Genomic DNA, 24,953 nt, shown 5'->3' with positions numbered 1-24,953 from the left:
GTTTAAAAAAATATACAGTGGGCGGAGCTTTAAAAGTTGTTGGGATGGTAGATTCTAAGAACACTAAATTCTGTTCACCTCTAGGAAATTAATGGTAGCTAACAGAGTATCTACATACCTCTTGAAATTGGAGGTCAACTTAATCAATTAAAACCAAACCATGCAGAAGCATATGGTGAATAATAAAATGAATTTCTAACTCCCGAAGTACTGAAATACAGCTTTTCCAGTGAAGTAGCTTTTCAGGTTATCGTATCAATTCAGAAAAGTTATTCTGTATAGCCGTTTCCAGGGTTTGTCTCTCTCCAAGTTCCAAAACAGCCTCTTATTTTACATTTTTTTTTTGCTTGATTGTGAACTAATTCAATCCTTTCATTCACTTAACAAACAAAGTGAAGACTCATTATGTAGCCAGCACTGTGTAAGAGTGATACTATAAAGAAAGCTCACATCCTTAAGGAAAGTAAAATCTACTCAGGGAGGCAAACTCATACACAGAGAATTGTCAGTTCACTGATACATACGAGGTGTTCCTGGGGCACTGCAGCAAGGTAAGGGAAGAGGCCCAGGAGGAATAATTGACCAAGCAGAGATGGATTTCTGGAAGTGATACTTTCAAAGTATTTTGAACACAGTTTTAAGAAATTTTACCAAAGTAAGAATTAATCTAGTCTAGAGGGTAAGAAGCATGAAAAAAAGCAGAGATCTGAACAGGATTTGTATGTGTCAGAACTATAAGCTGATGGGTGTTGCTCTATCCCAAGGTATAGGGCAAGGAGTGAGAAGATTTGAAGCTGAAGAGATGAGACCAAACCAAGTAAGTCTTCAGAAGTATGCTTGGAGTCATTTTAAAGTGAAAATGCCACAGAAAGCACAAAAATGCAAAAAAATGTGGCACTAAATATACAGAGAAAAGGACATGTGTTTACAGAACGAGAGGTGAGACAAGAAGGCAGTGTCAGCTTGTTCAAGCCCAGCTGGGAATGCACATCAGGCGACTCAAATATTTCATCACTCTGCAAATGCTCATGACTGCAAATGAACACAAAAGTGTCCCCCAAGAATTGACTTTGGGGCTACAAATAAATTTTACCAAGTAGACAAATTCACAAATATGGAATCTATGAATGAGCACTCTGTGTGTATAAAACACCACACCCTGATGACAGAGAATATACCTTCTTCTGAAGAACGTATGCAACATTCCCCAAAGTGATCACAGAAGACAAAACATCAATAATTTCCATAAAGTAGAAATGTTATAAGCACTCTCTGATCACAAATAAATTAAGATATGAAGAACAAACCAAAAATCAAAAAAGGACTTCCACCTAGAAATTAAACAACTTTCTGTTAAATTAACTCTTGGGTAAAAAGGGAAATACACATTATCCAATTTCTAAAAAATAGTTAAAACATGCCAAGTTAGATATGGTATTTGTTGAAGGCAGTACTTAGAGAAAATTTCAGAGCCTTTAACATCTATAACAATTTAAACTATTGATTATTAGGTTGGTGCAAAAGTAATTGTGGTTTAAAAGGTTAAAAATAATTGCTAAAACCACAATTATTTTTGCACCAACCTAATACATTTCCAACTAAAAAAGCTATGGTAAAAAGGTTTTATATTCAGTGGAGGAATAGCTCCTATTGGACCAATGTTCCCATAGATGACTATAAACTTGGGATATAAAACAACCTAAAAGTGCTAGAGCAACCAATAGCAAAAAAGAAACTAGAGCAGAATTCACACTTAGAAAAAGAGACTAGTTCTGAATTTCCACTTTGTTAACGTTAAGCTACAAGTCAGAGGTTTCTGGAGCAGCTAAAACTCAGAAAACCTTCAGTCTTAACTTACATGAAGAACCAGGAGAGAGTTCAAAGCAATCTCAATAGCTGGAAAGTATAAAAATAAACTCCAAGAAAAACAGAGAGAAATGGCACTAAAATCTGCATATATATTCTCTGCCCAAATCTCTGGCTGACCTCTGAACTACACATGTGTGGGGCATGCTCCGAGCAGCCCAACAGAAGCTAACAAAAAGAGATCAAAAATTTTATTAGCTGCTATCCACCAAAGAGAAGCGAGTTTGAAGTTTGAGTATAGCCAGTTCAGCATTTTCCAGAGGATCATGACAGAATCAAGAGTCTGTACAATATGTCAATCATAATGTCCAGGATACAAATCAAAACTACTACATATACAAAGGAATAGGAAAATATAAATTAAAACTATATTCTAAAAGACACCAAATTCACAGATGATCCCCAAGATGACCCAATTGTTAAAATCAGGGGGCAGGGATTTTAAAGCACCCATTACAACTATGCTCAAGGATGTAAAGAAGACTATGCTCATAATGAATAAATTAAAAAGTCTCAAAAAAGAAATAAAATAATAGATGGAAATTCTAGAACTGAAATAGCAAAAATGAAAAGTAGTCACTGGATTGGCATAACAACAACTTGGAATGGAAAGGAGAGAGTGTCGCTGAAATATGAAGACAGACCTATATAATTCAGTCCAAAAACTGATACTGGGAAAACAAACAGAATATTAGTGACTGTTGTGCAGGGCGGCCTGCGGGGTCTCAGCTCCCGCTCCCCACATAAGAACGCAGGATATGGTGAGGCCAAAAAGGAACACCCACAGAGCCATAGATAGGGGAGTCATACCACTATAGTCTCGCTGGCGGCTGGGTTGGAGACACAGGAGGCAGGAGCCACACAATCTGGAGTCCGCCATGCTAACTGCAGTCTACTCTTGTTAGCTCAGCCACCATCTTCTTGCTAGCATAGCCACGGCAGTTATATTAGTGGCCAGTGGCTCACTGGTTACAGCTGACAACCAACTAGCCACAGCTGATGGCCATCTGATTACAGTTGATGGCCATTTACTACCTGAGCCAGCACTTTTCCACGTGAGGCCGAGAGCCTGGAAACTGCTTTCTGGGGCTCTGTCCCCACACTCCACCCCACAGAGTCTCGCCTCACAATCTACGCGAAAAGCGTCTTCCGCGAGGGGCCCTGTGCGAGGAGCCTGGAGGTGAATGCAATATCCTGGACACAGCCAGGCTCTCTGGGCACAACCAGGGTTTCTCAGGGCACCACCAGTTCTTCTGGGCACAGCCAGACTTCCTGGGCTTCTTAGGGTACCACCAGTCTCCCCAGACACAGCCAGGGCTCTCAGGGCACTGTCACTGTCTCTGGGCACAGCCAGACTTCCTGGGCTCAGCCAGGGCCTCTCAGGGCACTGCCACTCTCTCTGGGCACAGCCAGACTTCTTGGACTCAGCCAGGGCTCTCAGGGCACTGCCACTCTTTCTGGGCAGCCAGTCTTCCTGGGCAAAGCCAGGGTTTCTCACATATTCTCTATAGCGCAGGTCGAGACACAAAAGCAAACATCCGCCAGTTCCACTACATGGTGGTACGTTCCCAAGCAAACAGTCAAGCAGTCCATTAAATTAGGGATGGAGCCCATTCCCTGTAGTCCATAGTCATTCGCCAGGGCTGTCCTGGGGGTGAGGGACGACCTTGACCTCACCCTCATCTCCCACAGAGGACTCAGCAAGCGTTCCCTGCTGGGACTACAAGTCCTGCATCCCGGCTGCCTCAGCAAGAACTTCCCAGCCCACAGGGCCGCAAGGACCTTCGCTTTCTCCAGCCAATGCTGGTTGGGGACCTGCATGACAAATGGCACAGCGAGCAGGGTCCCCCGCATGAGTGACCTGTTGTACAGTATCAAACAGTCTATGTGTAATTGGACACTCAGATGAAAGAATGGGTCTTATGTATATACTTGTAAAAATAATGGCTGAAATTTCCCCCAAATTTGATCAAAGGCATTAATTTACAGAATCAGTAAGGGCAAAACTCAAACAAGGTAAAAAACACAAAGGAAATTACACCTAAATACATCATAATCAAATTGCTGAAAATCAATTTAAAATCTTGAAAGCAGCTAGAAAAAATAACACACCACACACAGAGGAACATTCATTTGAATGATCACCAACTCGTCAGAAACAATGGAGGCCAGAAGAGTATTCTTAGGAAATACAAGTATTGATGGATAAAGAAATGGGTGCAAATAATTCACAAAAAGAAATAATACAGACAGAAAATGATAAAGCAAAGGAAGTAAAATATTAAATTGGTAGATTTTGGAACAAAGGATATATGGAAGTGCACTTTTCTCGTGACTTTTCTGTTAAGTCTGAAATGACCAAAATAAAGTTACAAAAACAGATGGATCAAGAAAGAGACGCATGTTATTTTTTGTTGTAATTTCCTGATTTTGTCAACTGACGGAATTTACAAGAAGTTAACACCCCAGTAACAATGAATACACCTGGCATCCAGATCTTAGTCTCTAAATATCACTCTCAAAAATATTACAAATGTGTCAGGGCTCCTTGAAGAAATAGTTGAGCTGAGGCTTGTTGGGGCAGGAAAGATACAAGCCTAGCCTGGAACGTATTATGTTGCCAGAAAAGAAAGTGCTGAAAAAATGACATGAGCATGTTGAAAGGATATAGCATCCAGTTTGAAGTTGCTCTCAATCACCAAACTGCAACAAACTGAGCGACAAAAGGATCGTAACGGATTAGACCATAGAATATCTTTTTCCTTACTAATACAAATAATTGAATAAACATAAGGTACAGCTCTTCCTTACAGTAAAATTCCAATTTATGAATGTAGAAGGAAAGAGGGCAACACAAAAGGCAACATCCGGCAAACGTCACAGTAATTGTTGCAGGCAAAAACTGCCCATGATGTTAAAATAGCCACACACACAAACACAAAAAAATTCTCCTAGTTTCAGTGTCAAGATTTTAATTAAAAGAAAATGGGGAGAAACATAGCAGACACTTTAATCAAGTGAATGTCCAAGGTTAGAATCACTGGTAACATATATATTAACATCATATATCCTGTGTGATACACTGAAAAGAGCACATCAGTTCTATGGTATCCTTAACAAAACTACAAACCTTATCAGAGCAAGGAAAAAGGGAAACACAAATGTAAGTGGGCAAGTTAAAGAAAAACTTTGTGAAGTTGGATTAGAAATTGGAGGTGTCAGTATGGACTCCCAATATCTGAAATATATTATTTCTGTGTGTGTGTCTGTTTCCTTACTTTGCCAGCTGCAAGGGCCTAGGATCAGTGATATTCCAGAAGCAATGAGCATACATAGTTCCCAGATCCGTTTCGAAGAACCATTCCTCCTAAAAGGAACCAGGCTCCTTGGAAAAATGGCTGATGCCAGGGCTCAGAAAGGTAAGGTACAAAATTAGTCTGGATCATCTTATTTCACTAGAAAGCAAGGAAGTGTTCAAAAAATGTTAAGGGCTTATCAGATTGACACACGAACCAGATTTGATGAGGCTCCCCAAGCCAAATGTTAGACAATTTTAACATTGATGTAAGTATAGTGGCAGATTATCATTTCCCCTGAATAAATGAGAAACCTAGGAGTTTCTACTTAAAATACAGCCACCTGGAAGTAGATAGATGACAGACAGACAGACATGGAGCTTGTAGCAGAATTGAAAAATGAGTATTTTGCAGACTTCATACCAAGTTTCCCCAAAAATAAGGCCTAATTGGAAAATCAGCCCTAGCATGATTTTTCAGGATGGCATCCCCTGAACTTAAGCCCTAATGCATCTTTTAGAGCAAAAATTAATATAAGACCCTGTCTTATTTTCGGGGAAATATGGTAATAAAGATTGGCATAGACAGTTATCAAGCGTTGCTAAATCAGGGGAGGGAGAAAGGATATTGGAAAAGCAGCGAAATAATAATCTTAAAGTATCTCACCGTAGGTTATTATTCACAAGGAGGGAAAATAAATGTTCAATGAAGACACAGTACACTTAATCAGGTGTCCAAAATCAACATCAACATTGAGTTCCTTGGAGATGATACCCTAGCAAAGACACATCACTTTCATAGTATTTTGGCTGGAAATACATAGATGTAACCTCAATCTGATCATTAGAAACCACCACACAAACGCAAACTAGAAAACACTTTATGAAACACACACACACACACACACACACACACACACACACACACACACACACACTTGTTATGGAGAATTCTTATGATAAACATTACCTGAAGGTAGAGAGTGTATTTTATCTTTGTATCTCCATCACCTATCACATCACCTGATTAGAAAGAGCTTAATAAAAGCTAGTTGAATAGATACTCCCTGCCTAGACCGTAGTTGCTAAGTCCCAGTGTCTTGTATTCATGTTTTCAGCTCCAAGCACAGTGAAAACACAAAGTATACTATTTAGAAGAACAATGGATTTTTAAACTAGGTAAACAGAATTTGTTCCTAAATTATGTAATATTCCATTCACCAAACCAAATTTTCGAAAGTAAACTTTTTTCAAAGCCTTTTAACACTTTATTATAAAACCAGAGAATTAGAAATTAAAGAATCACTTCAAATAATATAAAGTTATACATTAACTTTGAAAAGCTTACTTTTCCACAAAAAAAAACACAAAAATTGAAACAAGATTTATGGATACACTGCAGTTAGAACCAACTTTATTGTTACAACCAATTCTTTATTTACAGAATATAAATCTCTTCAAAAAGATACATTCCTTCATCTAATCAATGGTAAATGGCCTTATTAAACAAAAATAAAGTCTAAACATCACTTATGTTTAAACAGAAATAGTTTCATTAAAAGTTTATGAACATAAAGAAAAATGTACTTTTACTTAAGCAGTTACATGAATGAGGCTGTTTTTTAATTTTCTTTACTGGCAACCCCATTTTATCCACAGAACAAATTTTACTTAAATTAACAGTAGTAAAAATGTAAAAATTACATTTTAAACATGAAAATATGCAACAAAAAACAGGAAGTATCTTCATTACCAAACAGATTAACAAGTTCTCAGACACTCAGATACTTTCTGAGGCATATCAAAACAACTACGTCAAAAGTTGCATTCATTTGAGAGGTATCAATACATTTTCAGTGCTGAGACTATTTGTAGCACTTACAGTATATACAAAGCAGCATTATACTACTATGGTTCACATTTGATAAACACAAATTTAAGCTTTATGCCACAATTCCCCAATTCAACATACAACTAACGCAATGACAATTATTCATTTTGTTTTCCTCCTTCTGAAACTGCATTAAGAAAATTATCATTTAAGCACATGGAATAATATCATGTCTTCCTTCTTATAATAGTATATTTTAAAATTCAAATAGTTTATAGCATGGAAACTTCACCCAGCTGTACAAAAGCTCCTAAATACAGTAGTTAACATTTTTCCTCTTTGCAGATTCTACCAATTTATAGTTACTTTAGTACAAATAACAGAAAACTTCAAATTAATGGACAATAAAAATTTCAGAGTGACACTACCTAAATTGAAGTAGCAGCACACTACAGCCATGGGAAGTAAATACTCTCATCTCTTCCACTGCTTTTGGGGAGTCTTTTCCAGGTCACAGGAGCTAATTTACATGGATACCATCAGGTCTCAACCTATCTCTGAAAGTTTCTTTAAGAGTTTTTAAATTTAAATAATGAAACAATTTAAATCAGTCAGCCTTTTCTTACCGTTCACTAACTAGTCCAGACACGAGATGTAATGTTTTCAATTTTTATAAACTTCTTTTAAGCGTTGTGTTAAAATGATTAATGGTATTTATCCATTAATGGGTAAGAAGTAAACAAAAATATGCCTACACAAGGTTAGAGTACTTTACACAAATTTTTCATAACTAGAAAAGCTACTGGATTCATAATTAACACAGATTTTATTTTAACCTGCTGGTAACATCAGTAGCATAGTAAGCGCACAGGGAACAAAACAAAGCAGATTTCAGGACAGAAACCTAACAAAAACTTTCATTTTGGATGTCTCCAACACAAAAGGGTATTTTCTATAAGCACTATTATTTTTTTTCAAATAGTTCAAAATCCTCTGCCCATTTCAAATTATGATCTAGAAAATTAAAAATTTAGTGTAAAAAAACTGTTCAGGAAAGTCTAATTTATTATGTAATGTATTTTAGTAATTTCAGTTTTCAAGTATTTAAGTGATGCAAAAGCAAGCATTCTTTTATAGTAACACATTTTACAGACTAAGCTTTAAAGACGGGAAAAATTCATTTAAAATAACCGATACACTTTTCTGTCTGAAGACACTAAACCCAAGACATAACACTGAAATCCCACAGGTGGTAAGAAGGAAAAACAGGCAGTTCAATAAAACTAATGTATTTCTTTAAAAAAAAGAAAAGAGACAAAAACAAAACAGACTGCCTTAACATGTAACTAAGTTTCCAGTCAAAGGACATTCTCAAATCCAATGAACTAAAGAAAAAAATCAGAGCAAATCAATTTTGAAATGAAGAAGTTTCTTTACCACCTACTCAGAATTCCATTTTCCTCTGTGCATAATAGAGTTTGCCTTTTGTGTAAAGTAAGTGCAAGTTGCTGCCAATAACAAACAACTCTGCTTCTAGCATAAAGCACTGTTAACTTGGTCTATCAACTGAATGACTGATTAATATTAAAACCTTAAGTCTATATCACTTTGGAATGCAGTATAAAATGCTTATTAAAGGCAATTTAAAGCAGAAATCAAACTAATAGTATTCTCATTTATATTACGAAAGAATTAAAAATGGTACAGAAGGCTTTGTGTCATGTACAAAAGAAATAACTATATAATTATTAAAGTGAGGGGGTTTTTAACTTGTAATTTAAAGTGTCTGGGGGAACTTTTTTTCTTTAAATCTGGAAACTTCAGTAACATATTTATGAAGTTAAAATATTTTTAGTCCAGCAAAAACGGAAATAGCAGTCATTAAAAGATTACTTACGTCTTTTCTATCTTTTACAATCCCTATTGAACAACTTTATATTTAGAGATATGCTTAAGGTGAAATAAGAGCTACTATTTATCAGATCTCTTGCACATATGAGATTCGTATTGAGATAGCTAATATTTCAAAGTTTTTTTGTAGAAAAGGGTTAAAAACCCTGAAGATGGAAAAGGATAATACTTCAGTTTGCAACCATTAAATTAAATTTTTAATTTGCTTTAGCTTAGAATCATGACTCAAAGAATGGAGCTCTAACAGTGTATTAATTAACTGCTTGCAGGTATCTAACCTCACAAAAACCAATGGACAACTCAAGAATGACGAAAAGTCATATTAGGCACTGAGAGGCTAAATAAATAAGTACTGACGTTAACAAAAACTGACAGACCCTATTTCCAGTTCCCCTTGTTATCCCACTGTGCAGCTAGAACTGTTGACTATTTCCAGTCTAAAACCAAAGAACTGGATCATTTCCTTACAGAAAAAAATTCTACAAACGAAAAAATGAATGACAAACAATACACAATCTCATATGCAAGATACAACTCACACTAATTTACAAATTTTTATTTACAGTTTTATATACATTCCAGGCAAACCTAGTTGATGAGTTTTGTGCTCATATTGATCTCAAATGATCATGTGAACAGTATGACTTACTACCACATTTCTTTGATTTGTAGAAAATGGTGGTAGTATGGGGTCAGGTGGGGGAAAAATCAAATATTACTGGTCAGGAAAGATCTTACAAGTATGTAAGGAACAAAAAAAAAAAGTTGTGGAATTTTGCTTGTTAAAGCATCCAGGCCACTATGGTCTATTGACTAACAATGAGTGCACATGAATGCCACTTCTCTAACAACCATTTTCATATTTACAAAATGAGCTTACAAGTTGAGTTATTAGGTAAGGCATTCAAGTTCTTTAGCTTAACATAAAAAGGCAACAGACATCTCTAAAAGCCACAGGATAAATTTTAGAGAGATGTTTTTCCTTGAGAATCCCTTAAATGGTCAATAAAAAGAGAAACAATTTTGAATCCTATTATTAGCCTATAGCATGATCCCAAAAACCAATACAGAAATGAGAGCATCACAACACCCAAAATCTAGCCAAAGAGTGGGGGAAATACCTTAAATATCTGATTTTGTTCCCAAGACCCACTGCATACTCACAGGGCTAACGTGAGAGCCTTTATTCCCCTTTACATTTACTTCTATATGAATCTCTCTGAAATGCTTATAATAGTGTCACAGTTAGCAGCTATCACAGTCTACCAACAATGGCTCAGTGAATCTCTATTCAAAATAGTTTGAAGAATATTGAGTAAGGTAGAAAACTGATCTCTCCTCCCAGTTCTCCAAAATACATACTGTTGCACTTTAAGAAGTTGAAAAAAAAAAATCAAAAGTATTACATATTCTTCATCATTATAAGAAAATATGCCAACCACAGATGAAAGTTCCCCCAAAAACAAATTTTCAAGTTCACTTTAAATTATATAAAAAACTATTAATTGTTTAATTGGTTCCATTCAGTCAATTAGGTAAAATTCTATTGCTTCTACAGTATAATATGGTTTATAAAACAGAAGTGAACATTTATAACATCGGGGAGGTAGAAAACAAATCTTGGTCTAACACTGTTATAGACACAAACAGATTTTACGATTCTATTTATGTAATTAGAATTTACCATTTAAAATGGCCTTTAAGTGTTTCTATTTACTTTATTAGCTTTAAACATCTTGAGATAATCCAAGTATTTTAAAGCATTTATCTGAGCATATAAGTCATTTGGAATAATACATCAGACTACCCAGAAGATTTCTCAGAGGATAATTTGTAGTTGCATATTCTGAATATGCAGATCCATTAAGCCAACTTTGTACATGGGCACTTATGTGACCAAAGTGAAAAGCTTGTCAGATTGATTTTCTAAGTAAAGACAACCATGACTATGCAACAGTCTTCAAAACTTGAAGCCTACTTAACAACCCAAAGATCTAACTTCCTTCCATATGAAAATCACCATCCTCACACTCCTAGACAAAATAAAAAACACAATTAAACAAAATCAAGAGAAATCAAAACAAGAGACTTCCTACCTTGAGTATTTCTGCTTAATTCACATTTTGTTTTATCAGATTTTAAGTGTATAAGATCAATGCCTTGAATGTTCCTTATTTAATTCTTTTAACCACCTCAACTTATTTCTCTGAACCTACATGAATCAAGTAATCATTTGCTATCATTCTAAAGACATGAAGCCAAACTAAAACATGAAACCAAACTATAAGAAATAAAGGTGGAGGGGTAAAAAGAATTAATTGAAATGATATTTTCTTGTTCCCAAGTGTGATAAACATTCTATCCTTGTTTCCAAAATTAGCAACTGTTCTACTAGCTACTATTTAGTAAACAAATACATAAAACATCCCAATAAGTGTAACAAAACTTTTGGTTAGAAACAATTTGATATACTAAAATCTTAAACTAGTAATGTAAATAACCATATTTAGTATATGAGAACATTACTGACTACAGATTTTGGTAACAAAATCATTCATATCTATTCCTGGATTATACATTAAATATTAATATGTATATTGCCAGACTATAGAGAGAGAGGGGAATTTAATTCTAAGATATATTTCCCCAAAAAGAAACTTTCCAATATTCAATTCAATAAGATGTACCACTAGCATAGACAGTGAATTTATTAATATTTCACCTTCCTAAACAGGTATTTTTCAATGAACACCCTAAGTTATCTAGATCAGTGTCTGGCATTTCAAGAGTAAATGATCCATTTTACTGCAGTGCATCAGGATAAAAAGGTTACACTGAACACCTAGAATGTTTACTAAAATTAATCTTACTAAAGCAAAACAAAAAAAAATTTTCTCTGGACCATTTTCATTGATTACATTTAAACAGATGAAACAGATGAAAGCAGTCACAGAATCATGTTACAACTATAATAAATAATTCACATATAACATAGATTAAATTATCAAAGATTAAACTGACATCTTTATACTTTTTTGCAGATTTAACAAATTTCTAATCCATCACATACTGACAGCAGTAGGTATATTTTTTTACATCATTCAGTCTATTTAAAAAATAGACTGTGGTTGTTTAGAGGCATAATTTATAAAGCAAGATAACCAAATTAAATAACAAAATTTTAACAAGTATTGGCTTTTCTGAATTTCTTAAGAAAAGATTCGCAAGCATTGTTCAGCTACTTGAGAATAATTAAATCTCTTCTTTATTCAGGTATTTTTAATGCAGTAACCTCAGGCTTCATTTTAAAATACTGGTTAAAACGAACAACTGCATACCTAGTGAGAAAAGAGAAAAATGACAGAATTAGTCAAAGCTGAAAAACTTAATCCTTTATTTCTACTTACCCATCTAAACTGATTTTTTTAAGTTTTAAGATTTTCAAAGAACATATTTTTAGTTTATTGCACCACCTACTGGACATTTTTCTGATCCTGAGTACACTTAACATTATACCAGATTTCCTCTCAGACCAACTATTAAATATATGCAACCTTTATAACATATGACTTAAAATAACTGCAATGTGCCCTGCAAGTTCTAAATGTTAACTCAAAGACAGCAGAGACAAATGTAATGCATACAGTAAAATTAAACTTACCCAAGGAAATCAAACTCAATAGTGGAGTATTTGGCTTGAATCAAAGCCCACAGTCCCCAAAAGAAATGAGAAGCCTAAAAAGGAAGGAAGAAAAATCAAGAATTATAATAACGCATTTCTTTGTAAAACAAGTATCAAATTGTTAATTTTTACTTTTCCATGAATTCCATAAAAAATACTTTCCTAATGCTTTTTTAAAATATATGTAAAACACAGGTAATCTTTTTTTATGTGTAGTTTCCTAGATGACTATAGATCATTTTGTCCATACCAAAAGAGTTAAAAGAAATCATAGTCATTTAAAAAACAGTATCCAATTTCTGTAACCTGCTTTGTGTAGGCAGAGTTCAGCATCAGCACTGACAGATATTGGCTAAGTGTCTTTCATAGTATTAATTGCTAACAGGCTCTCCTATAAAATACATCATATATGTCATCAAAGGACTTAGTTTCTTGACATAAAAGTATAAATAAAATAGAATATCCAAATCTCAGAAACAAAAATATATATTTAAATGTGAAGAATGTTCCAGGTGTGATAAATATCTAAAAAAAAATTTTAGTGACACAACAATTCTGCATCACCAACCGCAACACAAAAGTAACACAACTTTAGGCTCATGTCACAGAAAAGTGGGTCTTAGGACTTAATGGGGAAAACACATGACTGTGCAATTAGGAACTGTAGAATAATTGTGTGTGTGTACTTTACAAGTTAAACATGATGATATTTTGAAAGATTCTGATAACGCTAATAAGACTTCACTGCCCAAGAAATACTCTAACTAGAAATACTATTAAAAAAAACAAAACTTTCAAATTGAAGAAGACACAAAGAAATGGAAAGACATTCCGTGCTCATGGATTGGAAGAATCAACATAGTTAAAATGGCCATATTACCCAAAGCCATATACAGATTTAATGCAATCCCCATCAAAATCCCAATGGCATTTTTTAAAGAAATAGAACAAAAAAATCATCAGATTTGTTTGGAACCACAAAAGACCCCGAATAGCCAAAGCAATATTTAAAAAAAAAGAACAATACTGGAGCTATCACACTCCCTGACTTTTGCTTGTACTACAGGGCTACAATAATCAAAACAGCATGGTATTGACAGAAAAACAGACACGTAGACCAATGGAATAGAACTGAGAAGCCAGAAATAAAACCACATAAATATGGACAGATAATTTTTGATCAAGAAGCTAAAAACGTACAATGGAGGAAAGACAGCCTCTTCAATAAATGGTGCTAGCAGAATTGGATAGCCACATGCAAAAAAATGAAACTGGACTGCTATCTGTCACCATGTACCAAAATTCATTCAAAATGGATCAAAGACTTAAGCATAAGACCTGACACAATAAACTGCATCGAAGAAAACATAGGTACTAAACTTATGGACCTTGGGTTCAAAGAGCATTTTATGAATTTGACTCCAAAGGCAATGGAAGTAAAAACTAAAATAAACAAATGGGATTATATGAAACTGAAAAACTTCTGCACAGCAAAAGAAACCATCAACAAAATAAAGAGGCAACCGACTGAATGGGAGAAGATTTTTGCAAACAGTGCCTCCAATAAGGGGCTAATATCCAAAATATACAATGAACTCATGAAACTCAACAACAAAAAAACAATCCAATTGAAAAATGGACAGAGGACCTGAAGAGACATTTCTCCAAAGAGGACATACAAATGGCAAATAGACATATGAAAAAATGCTCAACATCGCTAATCATCAGAGAAATGCCAATGAAAACCACAATGAGATATAACCTTACCCCAGTCAGAATGGCTAGCATCAACAAGACAAATAGTAACAAGTGTTGGAGAGGCTGTGGAGAAAAAGGAACACTCATACACTGTTGGTGGGAATTCAGACTGGTGCAGCCGTTATGGAAGGCAGTGTGGAGGTTCCTCAAAAAATTACGAATAGAATTACCGTATGACTCAGCAATCGCTCTCCTGGGTATCTACCCAAAAAAATCTGAAAACATTTATACATAAAGACACGTGTGCTCCAATGTTCACTGCAGCTTTGTTTACAGTGGCCAAGACATGGAAACAACCAAAATGTCCTTCGATAGACGAGTGGATAAAGAAGCTGTGGTATATATACACAATGGAATACTATTCGGCGGTAAGAAAAGATGATATAGGAACATTTGTGACAACATGGATGGATCTTGAGAATATAATGCTAAGTGAAATAAGTCAGACAGAAAAAGCAGAGAACCCTATGATTTCACTGATATGTGGTATATAAACCAAAAACAACAAAAGAACAAGACAAACAAATGAGAAAGAAAAACTCATAGACACAGACAATAGTTTAGTGGTTATCAGAGGGTAAGGGGGGTGGGGGGTGAGAGATGAGGGTAAGGGGGATCAAATATATGGTGATGGAAGGAGAACTGACTCTGGGTGGTGAACACACAATGGGATTTATAGATGATGTAATACAGAATTGTACACCTGAAATCTATGTAAATTTACTAACAATTGTCACCCCAATAAATTTAATTAAAAAATAAATAAATAAATAAAAACTTTCACTCTAAGATTTAAAAAGTATGTTGCTATACAAGTCTCTATTTAAAATATACTACTGCACTGTTTTCTTCCTCAAATACAGGTTTAAAAAAGAATAAAGACTGTAGTAAAGAGTAAACAGCTAAGTCACATGTATGTGAAATCTATTATTTGTTTTTTAAAAAAAGGTTGGGCTCTAGAGTCAAACTGTAAAAATTACTAGCTATGTGGCTCTGAGCAATTTAACTTCTCTGTACTGCTGTCTCACCTATAAGATGCAAGTGTGACATTATGCTTTATAATAATATATATTCAGTCTTCATCTACTGTTCCTGGATCACAGCTCCCAATATTCTTGGAATCTCCTAAACACACGCAAAATGGGAGTGGTCTTTTGTTATATTTGGTGTTTTATTGTAGGTTACTGAATAATCCTGGAATCACAGAAGTAAAAGGAGTGCCGTCCTTCATAACAAGCCCCTTTTCAAGTACAGCTAAATTTATGATAATGACGTCACTTCTGGAAAGCCCTTAAGAATGGGGGCTGGTTACCAGGGGAACCAACCAAGTGATTAGAGGGTCGAAACTTTCAACCCCAGGACCTCCCAACCTTCAGGGAGGGGAGAAGGGCTGGAGATTGAGCTCAATCATTAATGGCCAATGATTTAATCTTGCTTATGTATGAAGCTCCATAGAAACCCAAAAGGAGGGGGTGTGGAGAGCTTCCAGGTTGGTGAACACACAGATGTGCTGGGAGAGTACGTACACTAAACTCCAGGGGAACAGACGTTCCTGTGCTCAGGACTGTTCTAGATCTTGCCCCATGTATCTCCTCATCTGACTATTATATATATATACATAATAAACTGGTAAGCCTATGTAAATGTTTCTCTGAGTTCTGTGAGCCACTCTAACAACTTAATCAAACCCAAGTGAATTGTGGAATTGAGAGTGGGGCAGAAATACAGGTAATAACTCAGTCTTGCAACTGGCATCTGAAGTGGGTGGCAGTCTTGTGGGACTGAACCCTTAATCTGTGCGATCTGACACTGTCTCTAGGTAGATATTGTCAGAATTGAGTTAAATTTGTAGGACACCCAGTCACTATCTGCTGAGTATTGGAAAATTGCTTGATGGTGTGAAAAAAACACACATCAGAGAAAGTATAATAGTATCTACAACTGGCATATAACAAACATTCAATATTTTGTTATACTTATTATTATATGAAAGTAGAATGATAAAGATTTTCAAAAATGGCCTTCTTTCTACCTAAGGAAGTGTCTTAGGTATTGAGAAGTGAATTATGAGATGAGATGCTTTTTCCTTTTGAAAGTCTAAATCAGTGGTTCTCAAAGTGGTCCATGAATCCATGGGAGGTTCCTGAGGGCCAAAACTATTTTTCATGATACTAATATGTTACACTTCTTACACTTGCCTTTTTGATTATGTTAACATTTGCACTGATGGTTCAAAAACAATGGTGGGCGAAGCTACCGGTACCTTAACATAAGTCAAGGCAGTGGCATCAAACTGTATTAGCATAGTATCCTATTCTTCATCATCACACACTCACAGTAAAAAGCCAGTCACACTAAAGAATGTCTTTAATGAAGCCTTTAAAATGATCAATTTTATGAAACTCTACCCTTGAGTACATGTTATTCTAATATTCTGCGGAATGATAAAGCAGTACACATAAAGCACGTTTACTACATACCCAAAGCATGAAGACTGTCTCAAGGACAAAAACACCATATGACTGAGTTATGAACTGAACTTACACATTTATAATGTAATGCTATATTTTTATTTAAGAAAACAACAAACATACAAACTAATTATTAGATTTGGGTATTTGGCAGACATTTCTCAAATATAAAAAAGAAAACTTGTCATTTCAATGGAAAGAACTGACAATATTTGTTGCCAATGACAGGCTTCAAGTGTTCAACCTAAAGTATGAACTTTGTAAAATTTGTATTTGACTCCATGCACTTAACAGCTTCTCAATACAGTACTTAACACTTTACTGATAGTAATGAATGTGATTTTTTGATATCACGTGAGATGTTATCAACATATAAAAGATCTTATACAACTCAATGGTATTTTTCTAATGCTAATGAATGATGTTAAAATTACAAAATCATGCACTGGTAAAAGAACCATTTGAACTAAGAGATAAACCCGTGGATTTTAATGTACTAGAGTATAAAAAGTCAACTGATGTATTCAGACTGCACATTGCAATAAATCTTTAAAGAACTATCACTTGTTGAGTTTTGGTGAAGTATCAAAAAAATATCCACAATTATCTGAAAAGGTAAAATACTCCTCTCTTTTCCAACAATGTGTGTGAAACAGGACTTTCCTCATATACTTCAACCAAAACAATATATTGTAATAGATGAAATGCAAAAGCAGATATGAAATTCCAGCATTTATAAGCCAGACATTATAGAGATTTACAAAAGTATGTAATAATGCCGTTCTTCTCTCTAAATTGTTTTTTAAATAAAAGTTATTTTTAATTTAAAAAATGCTGATTGTTAATATAGTTTATTATTTTTTTAAAAATATGTATTTAATAAATATTGAATGTTTTAATTTCCAGTATGGTAAATATTGATAATTAACCTCATAGCTTACAGTGGTAGGGCTTCAAAAAACTTCTAAAGGATAAAGAGGGAGTCCTGAGACCAAAAAGTTTGAGAAACGCTGGTCTAAATTACTGTGGGGACTGAGCCAGGAGTGCAGTTTCCAGGCTCTCGGCCTCACATGGAAACGTGCTGGCTCAACTGTGATTGGATGGCCATCAGCTGTGGCTAGTTGGCCATCAGCTGTAACCAGTGAGCCACTGGCCACTAATATAACTGCTGTGGCTATGCTAACAGAAAATGGGGGTTAGCAAGAAGATGGTGGCTGGCAAGCGCAGATTGCAGTTAGGACGGCGGGTTGCAGACAGTGTCGCTCCTGCTTCCCGTGTCTCCAACCGAGCCGCCAGCGAGAATATAGTGGTATGACTCCCCTATCTATGGCTCCATGAGTGTTCCTTTTTGGCCTCACCATATCCTGTGTTCTTATGTGGGGAGCGGGACAGGAGACCCCGCATGACACCCTGCATGACACATGGCGCAGCGAGCAGAGTCTCCTGCATGACAATTACCTTAGCATATTTTAAGTGATATAAAGTCATCAGTGGATGGTATCATAATTTCTTCCTACTTAGGCTGGTTTTGTAGTAGAAAAGACTGAAATCAGGGGACATTCTACACATAAAAATGACATCAAATAAACTGTTACCACCATTTTAAGCAGTACTGATAACTGTATTTCTCAAATCAATTTTCGTTCATGTAGTAAATATATATAGTATAAATGTAGGAAATAGCCCATTCATTTGCTTTCCCAAAAAATAGCAACGAGAGAATACTTAAGTCCAAATAAAATAACATTCTGTGATTCCATGATTTACTTACTGGCTCCCTCAGATTTGGAAGTTGTAAGTATGTAATTCTCTCTATCAAAGGGCATTTTTATTTCTAGGCTACCCACCTCTGTTACAAAGAAAAACTCAAAGCTTTATATGGTGAACAAGTAATTAAAGTGAGTCTTTAAACTGTTTTCTGAAATACCCCTATATAAGTCTAATGTTTTATTTAGAAAGAATCCAAAGTCTATAAACAATGTGTCTAAAAACTCCTCAAAGCTTACAAAACCCTATGTGTACTCTATTTGGTCTTATAATGCAAATATCTATTTTTGTTTGCTATCTCTTCAACATTAATTAATTATAATAAACAACCAATAATACGTGAAGTCTTGAATTTTTAGAAGTCTGATCATGCCTGGAGCAATAAGCATTTACTACCAAGCATTTATTTAAAAACATCTATACCCTGGTCTTATTCAAATCTTTTTCCCCCTTATCAAAGCAGCTTTATAATACATGTACATGTAAGCTTCTTCGTGACAAGTGATTAAGGAAAGAGTCATCCCAAAGGAAGAAACAGTACTTAAGACATGTCCATAGGAAAAAGAGGAACTTGCCAGAGGATCCAAGGTTAAGGGCATTCTAGGTAGAAAGAAACACCCTATACAAAAGGATGCAGGCTTAAAAAATGGAATGTGCAGAAAACAAGATGACTCTGTCCGGCAGAGGTGAGATGTGAGAAATAGCGAGTAATAAGACAAAATTTGGATGCTATTGTTTGGATTTCATTCTGTCAGTAACAAGGAGTCATAAAGTAGCAAAGTGACATGAGTTCATTAATTAGATTCTAGTTATTAGATAGATCGCTTTTTAAATAGACACGATGAATTAGACAGAAAAAACCTGGAGGCAAAAAGACGAGTAAAGGCTAAGTGAAGTACAGGTGAAACACTAACACCTTAGTCAAAGGTCATATAATTAGGGAAAAGGGGTTAGAACTGAGAGAATTTTAGGAACCAAGAACAACAGAACCTGGAAACAGAAAAAATGTGAGAATGAAGAAGAGGAACACGTGAAAGAAAATTCCTTCTTTCCTAGTTTCAAAAAACAGCAACTGAATGGATGGCATTTTAATTAAATCAAGATAGCAGAATAACGAATACTGGGATAAAGGAGAGAAGGCATAAAACAGAATTCAAGTTTAAGCATACTGTGGTCAAATACGAACTGGACCTGGAACGGAGATAGCCAGTACTGATCTGGACAGAGGGAAGAAACTCAACTTAGGATCATTAACAAAAAAGAGCAATAAAAGCCATGGGACTAGATCACCCTTTGAAAGTATGTATATAAGTGAAAGAAGGGGGGAGAGCCCAAAATCAGAACACCAGGGAACACTAACATGTACGAGGGTTGGGAGAAGAGGGGGAAAAATAGAGCCAGAGAAGGAGCCTGAACAGGAAAGCACAAAAGAGAAACAAGGAAGAACGGTATCACAAAATTTAATGAAAGACAAAATTCTAAAAATCAATCGTAAATACTGTCAAATGTTATGGACAGATCAAGTAAGATAAAGACTGACCAGACTTCATAAAAACCAGACTTAACAATTATGTCATTATTGGTAACCTTGACCCAAATTATTTTTTCATATATATATATATATATATATATATATATATATATATATATATATATATATAATAAGGGAGAAGACAGACTGCAGTGGTCTGAAGAGTGCATGAAAGATGATAAAGGAGAAAGATTGAGGGTTTGTTTTTATTTCACCCTACCTTTCCAATTATTAGGTTGGTGCAAAAATAATTGTGCTTTAAAAGGTTAAAAATGATTGCAAAAAACGCAATTACTTTTGCACCAACCTAATATTTATCCATTCAAACACAACAGAGAAAGTAACCCACCTCAGAAGAAAAAGTTCAAGAAAAGAACGGGCAAGAAAAGTTTGTGACAAGAGATTCAGTACAATTTAAATAAAAAGAGGAATTCAAACCAAAACTGAGTTAAAAAAATGGTTTTCAATGATTTTTTAGTGAGAGGAAACTCAGAACATTAATAGACTATAGCTTATGTGACAACTATAAGAGTACGTAAATTCTGAGGACATAATTGAGAAATTGTCCAGAAATTGAGGACAATTCTGAGAAATAAATATTAAAAAGGTATTGAAGTTTTATGTCTCTATCAACTGATCTTTATCCTTTTTCTTTAAGAACTTCTACCGAACAAATGAGGTCTGACAATGAAATTCACGAACTTGTAGCAACAATGTTGGTAACCTTTTTTGATATCGGAGGGGTTATTCATTATGAATTTGTACCAACTGGACAAACAGTTAACCAAGTTTACTATTTGGAAGTGCTGAAAAGCCTACGTGAAAAAGTTAGACGACCTGAACTTTTGGCCAACAATTCATGGCTCTTGCATCACGACAATGTACCAGCTCACAAGGCACTGTCTGTGAGGGAGTTTTTAGCCAGTAAACATATAACTGTATTGGAACACCCTCCCTACTCACCTGAGCTGGCCCCAATGACTCTTTTTCTTTACCCCAAGATAAAGGAAATACTGAATGGATGACATTTTGATGACATTTGAGGACATCAAGGTTAATAGGATGACAGCTCTGATGGCCATTCCAGAAAGAGTTCCAAAAGTGCTTTGAACCTTTGGTGCTGGCACCGGTGCATAGCTTCCCAACAGAGTACTTTGAAGGTGACTGGAGTGATATTCAGCCATGAGGTACGTAACACTTTTTCTAGGATGAGTTCATGAACTTAATTGTCAGAGCTCATATGACATTTCATGAATATGTTTGCTAAATATTTTATGGGTATATATTCCCTTTTTAAAAAAAATCAGGTTAAGTAAGTTTCCTTCCAATTGTAATTTGCTAAGAATTTTAAATAGGGATGTGTATTAAATTTCATCCAAAAAGAGGCGTTTTGTGCATTTTATTGGCCCTTCTAAATTATAAGAACTTTGAAGGAATGCACTTTTATCTTTTTGAAGACTCCAATCTAGCATACCTAGAATAACAATAAGCACTTGGTATCTGATGGATGAATATTTATAAACAACCTGGTGCTCAAACCATAAGTGTGTTTTTTAATATCATATATATGTAATATATATATACACACACGTATATATGCACAGTATCCAAACAAACATGTTAAATATCAGAAGTTTACAAGGGAACCCAAGTTAGCATTCTAATAGTAAACAGTGGGGATGCTAAGAATTTATAAGGTATGTGGACTTTATGTGGAAATTAATAAATTCATTGCCTTAGCAATAATTTCTTTAAATGGTTACATGGAAAAAATACAAATTATACCCATAATACTCCTCATGTTAACACAGAAATTGGCTAAAAAGAAATACTAGGTTGATTCTGAAGTTCATTCAACAACCTCATGAGAAAGAAACCCCACATTCTCCACTTAAAGATTATGCTTAAATAAATAGAAACAGCAGGCATCCTACAACCAACTGGAGAGCATGCCATTAATTTAACCAACAATTCTACTGAAAATACTGTGTTTTCCCGAAAATAAGACTTAACTGGAAAATCAGCCCCAGCATGATTTTTCAGGATGACATCCCCTGAAAATAAGCCCTAGTGCATCTTTTGGAGCAAAAATTAATATAAGACCCAGTCTTATCTTCGGGGAAACACGGTAGATATCAGAACAGCAGGTAAGGTCACTTGTCAGCACACCCTCTTACTTGAGATGTATTCTGAATGGCTCTAGGGAAATGCTGTTTTTAAGACTGTGGAATCAGCACACCTGTGAGCCACCAAGAGCATCTATTTATAAAGACTACATAGCAAATGTTCCTCATGTCAATTGTACAGAATTATATTAAAACTAAAAAGAAGCAGCTAAAATAATTTCTATCTAGTATTCAATTTAATTGTGTTAACACCCTAGCTGAAAAGCTCATTCTAAAGTATCACATAATTCTCAAAAGATAATTTATATTAACTGGTTAAAAAAAAAGTATTTAGAGTACAGAAAATGGGTCTTCAAAATAAGAAGGCATTAACACGTCAAAGCTGGAAATAACAGCTTAGCAAAAGAAGGTCAAGAAGACAAAATACCGGATAAGTTTTGAAAACATATTAATAACTCTACTGGTTCTTCCAATATACTTTTGTCATGTTAACATTAAGATGTGACAATTAAATATATTGTGGAAAACCTCATTTCCCATAAATCTTTCCTTGATTATGTTTTTTGTAATGTAATGAGAATACAAATATAAAAGACTGCTTCACAATTAATCCTAACTCTAACTAGAATCCATTCATTAAACAAATAACTACTGAGCATGTGGACAGGCACTGTTGTTCTGGGGGTAAGATGATAGTTGTGAATGAAACAAATATTTGTCCTCAAAAGCATTACAATGAGAGAATTGTAAACAATTATATTTTGTCATTATTTTGAACAAAAATTCACAAAACTCAAAATGGGAAATTGGTTTATAAGAGAATAAAAATTTTAAAGCTTTTTAAATCGTATTAAGAATTTTTCATTTATATTGAAACTTACCAAGGCAAACTGGTTGACTTGAATGAAGAGTACTTCTACCTCCTTTTCAGTAACTTCAGTCCCAAAGCCCTTATACCCTTTGTAGGCTTCCAGGTAGGAACGCAGCCACTGGCCCTGAAGCTCTCTATCTGGATAGAGACTATAGTCTACATCACTCACACCTAAAATGGAAAAAAGACACTCAAGATTTTGAAAGCACATTCTCTTCTGCATACTTTAATAATCCTTACCACGTACATAATTTTTCAGAAAAAGAATTATAAGACATTTAGCTGAAATACTAGATGTTACACAGTGTTTATTAAAATAAACCAATCATAATGTATTCCAACTTAAATTTAATGCACAACACAGTTCATCACCACAATCAATTCTGACTGTTTCAATTTTTCCTCAAAGCAAGAAGCTTGAACTATCTGCATCAGAAGCGCCAAATCTTCGTTTTAATAAGCACCCCAGGAGATTCTTATGCACACTAATATTTAGAGCATTTCCTAGAACTGTGGCTCTAAAACTTTTTTGGCCATTACTCAGAGTAAGAAATACATTTTATATTGAAACCTTATATACACACCTGGTATTAAGTTTCACAAACAATATTTACCCTAACTATACCTTCTAATTCTGACATTTTCTACTTCTTTTCTTTTCCATTCCTTGCTTTAAAATAATTACCCCACAAATTTGATTTCATGAGCTGCAGTTTGAAAAACTCAAACTAGATGATAAAGTTCATATTATTTTGCCTAGCATTCAAGGTTCTTAAATTGGTCCAATCTTACTTCTCCAGTCTTATAACATTCTATTCTCCTTCATGAATTCTATATCCTACAAAAATAAGTACACTCACCCTGAAGTTTTCTTCCTCCTTCCTGCAGAACCTTCCTTTGTCTTCTATCTGGATATCGAAATGCTACCTTTCAAGTTATAGCTTTATTTTGTCTATACTACCTATCTTTCAAGTTTGGGTTTTTCCTACATGAAATTGTATTAAGTGGAGTTTCCTCTTTCATATCCTCAACTATCCTTAATATTAACACAGTGATAGCTCATTATATGAACAGCTGCTTTCCTTTCCTACAAATATATGGAAATATGTACAGTACTTATGTAAGGATATGGCATGTATATAAGCTTGGTGGAGGGAAGTAATTGAAAACATGTAAATTAAAACTTTACCCTCAACTTTTCTCCAGTCTAGTTATATGAGAAAATCCATTAATACATGAATGTATACAAATACAAATTCAGCAATGAAAATTTCCTACCAGGTATAAACCTGGGGAATTCCTAATCTTTAGTTTTAGAGCATTTCATGTTTCTAAATACAGAATAAAATGCATTTTAAATTAATTCCACCTACATTAAAAAAAACTAAAGCTTTCATACTTAACAGTGATAATAGATTAATTTGCAGGGGCAAAAATGACCAGCTTTTTATTAGTCATAGCCAGACCAAAAAAAAAAAAAAAAAAACCTCTTCAGTTTAGTTAACAAACGTTCCAAAAGCCTAAGTACAAAATGGCAAAGGCTTTTTAAAAAAATAGCAAAGGCTATTAAAATAGCAAAAATAAAATAGCAAATATAAAACATCAAAAATAAGATAGCAAAGGCTTTCTAAAAACTGGCTGCAAATCTTTGTGACCATGGTGAATTACTTTCCTCATCTGTATAGTAAGAATATTACCTAACTTACAGAATTGTTGTGGAGAAAAACATAAGGTGAGAAGAGACTTATAAAGCACCTTGTGCTATGTCAGGTCTTAATTAAAGCCACAATCATTATTTTAAAGGAAGTCATCTCCTCTGTCCTCTAGCAACAAAGAACAAAGGT

The 24,953-nt window shown here is 34.7% G+C and overlaps 1 protein-coding gene across 2 annotated transcripts in view; it reads right to left on the bottom strand.

The window, feature by feature from the left end:
- Positions 1-6,545: 6,545 nt before the first annotated feature.
- The window catches only part of ETNK1 (ethanolamine kinase 1), a 64,213-nt gene continuing 45,805 nt past the window's right edge, over positions 6,546-24,953 (bottom strand). For both annotated transcript variants that reach the window (XM_081058406.1, XM_081058407.1), the window contains exons 6-8: positions 23,120-23,280; positions 12,565-12,638; positions 6,546-12,241 (exon numbers count right to left, since the gene is read on the bottom strand). In XM_081058406.1, coding sequence (XP_080914532.1) covers positions 12,169-12,241; positions 12,565-12,638; positions 23,120-23,280 — 308 coding nt within the window. In that variant the 3' untranslated portion in view covers positions 6,546-12,168. The remainder of the gene's footprint in view (positions 12,242-12,564; positions 12,639-23,119; positions 23,281-24,953) is intronic.

Source organism: Rhinolophus hipposideros (assembly GCF_964194185.1).
Source record: "Rhinolophus hipposideros genome assembly, chromosome: 9".
NCBI classification, from domain to species: Eukaryota; Metazoa; Chordata; class Mammalia; order Chiroptera; family Rhinolophidae; genus Rhinolophus; species Rhinolophus hipposideros.
The sequence above is the reverse complement of the archived record's forward strand: the minus strand, read 5'-3'. Positions and strand labels throughout refer to the sequence as shown.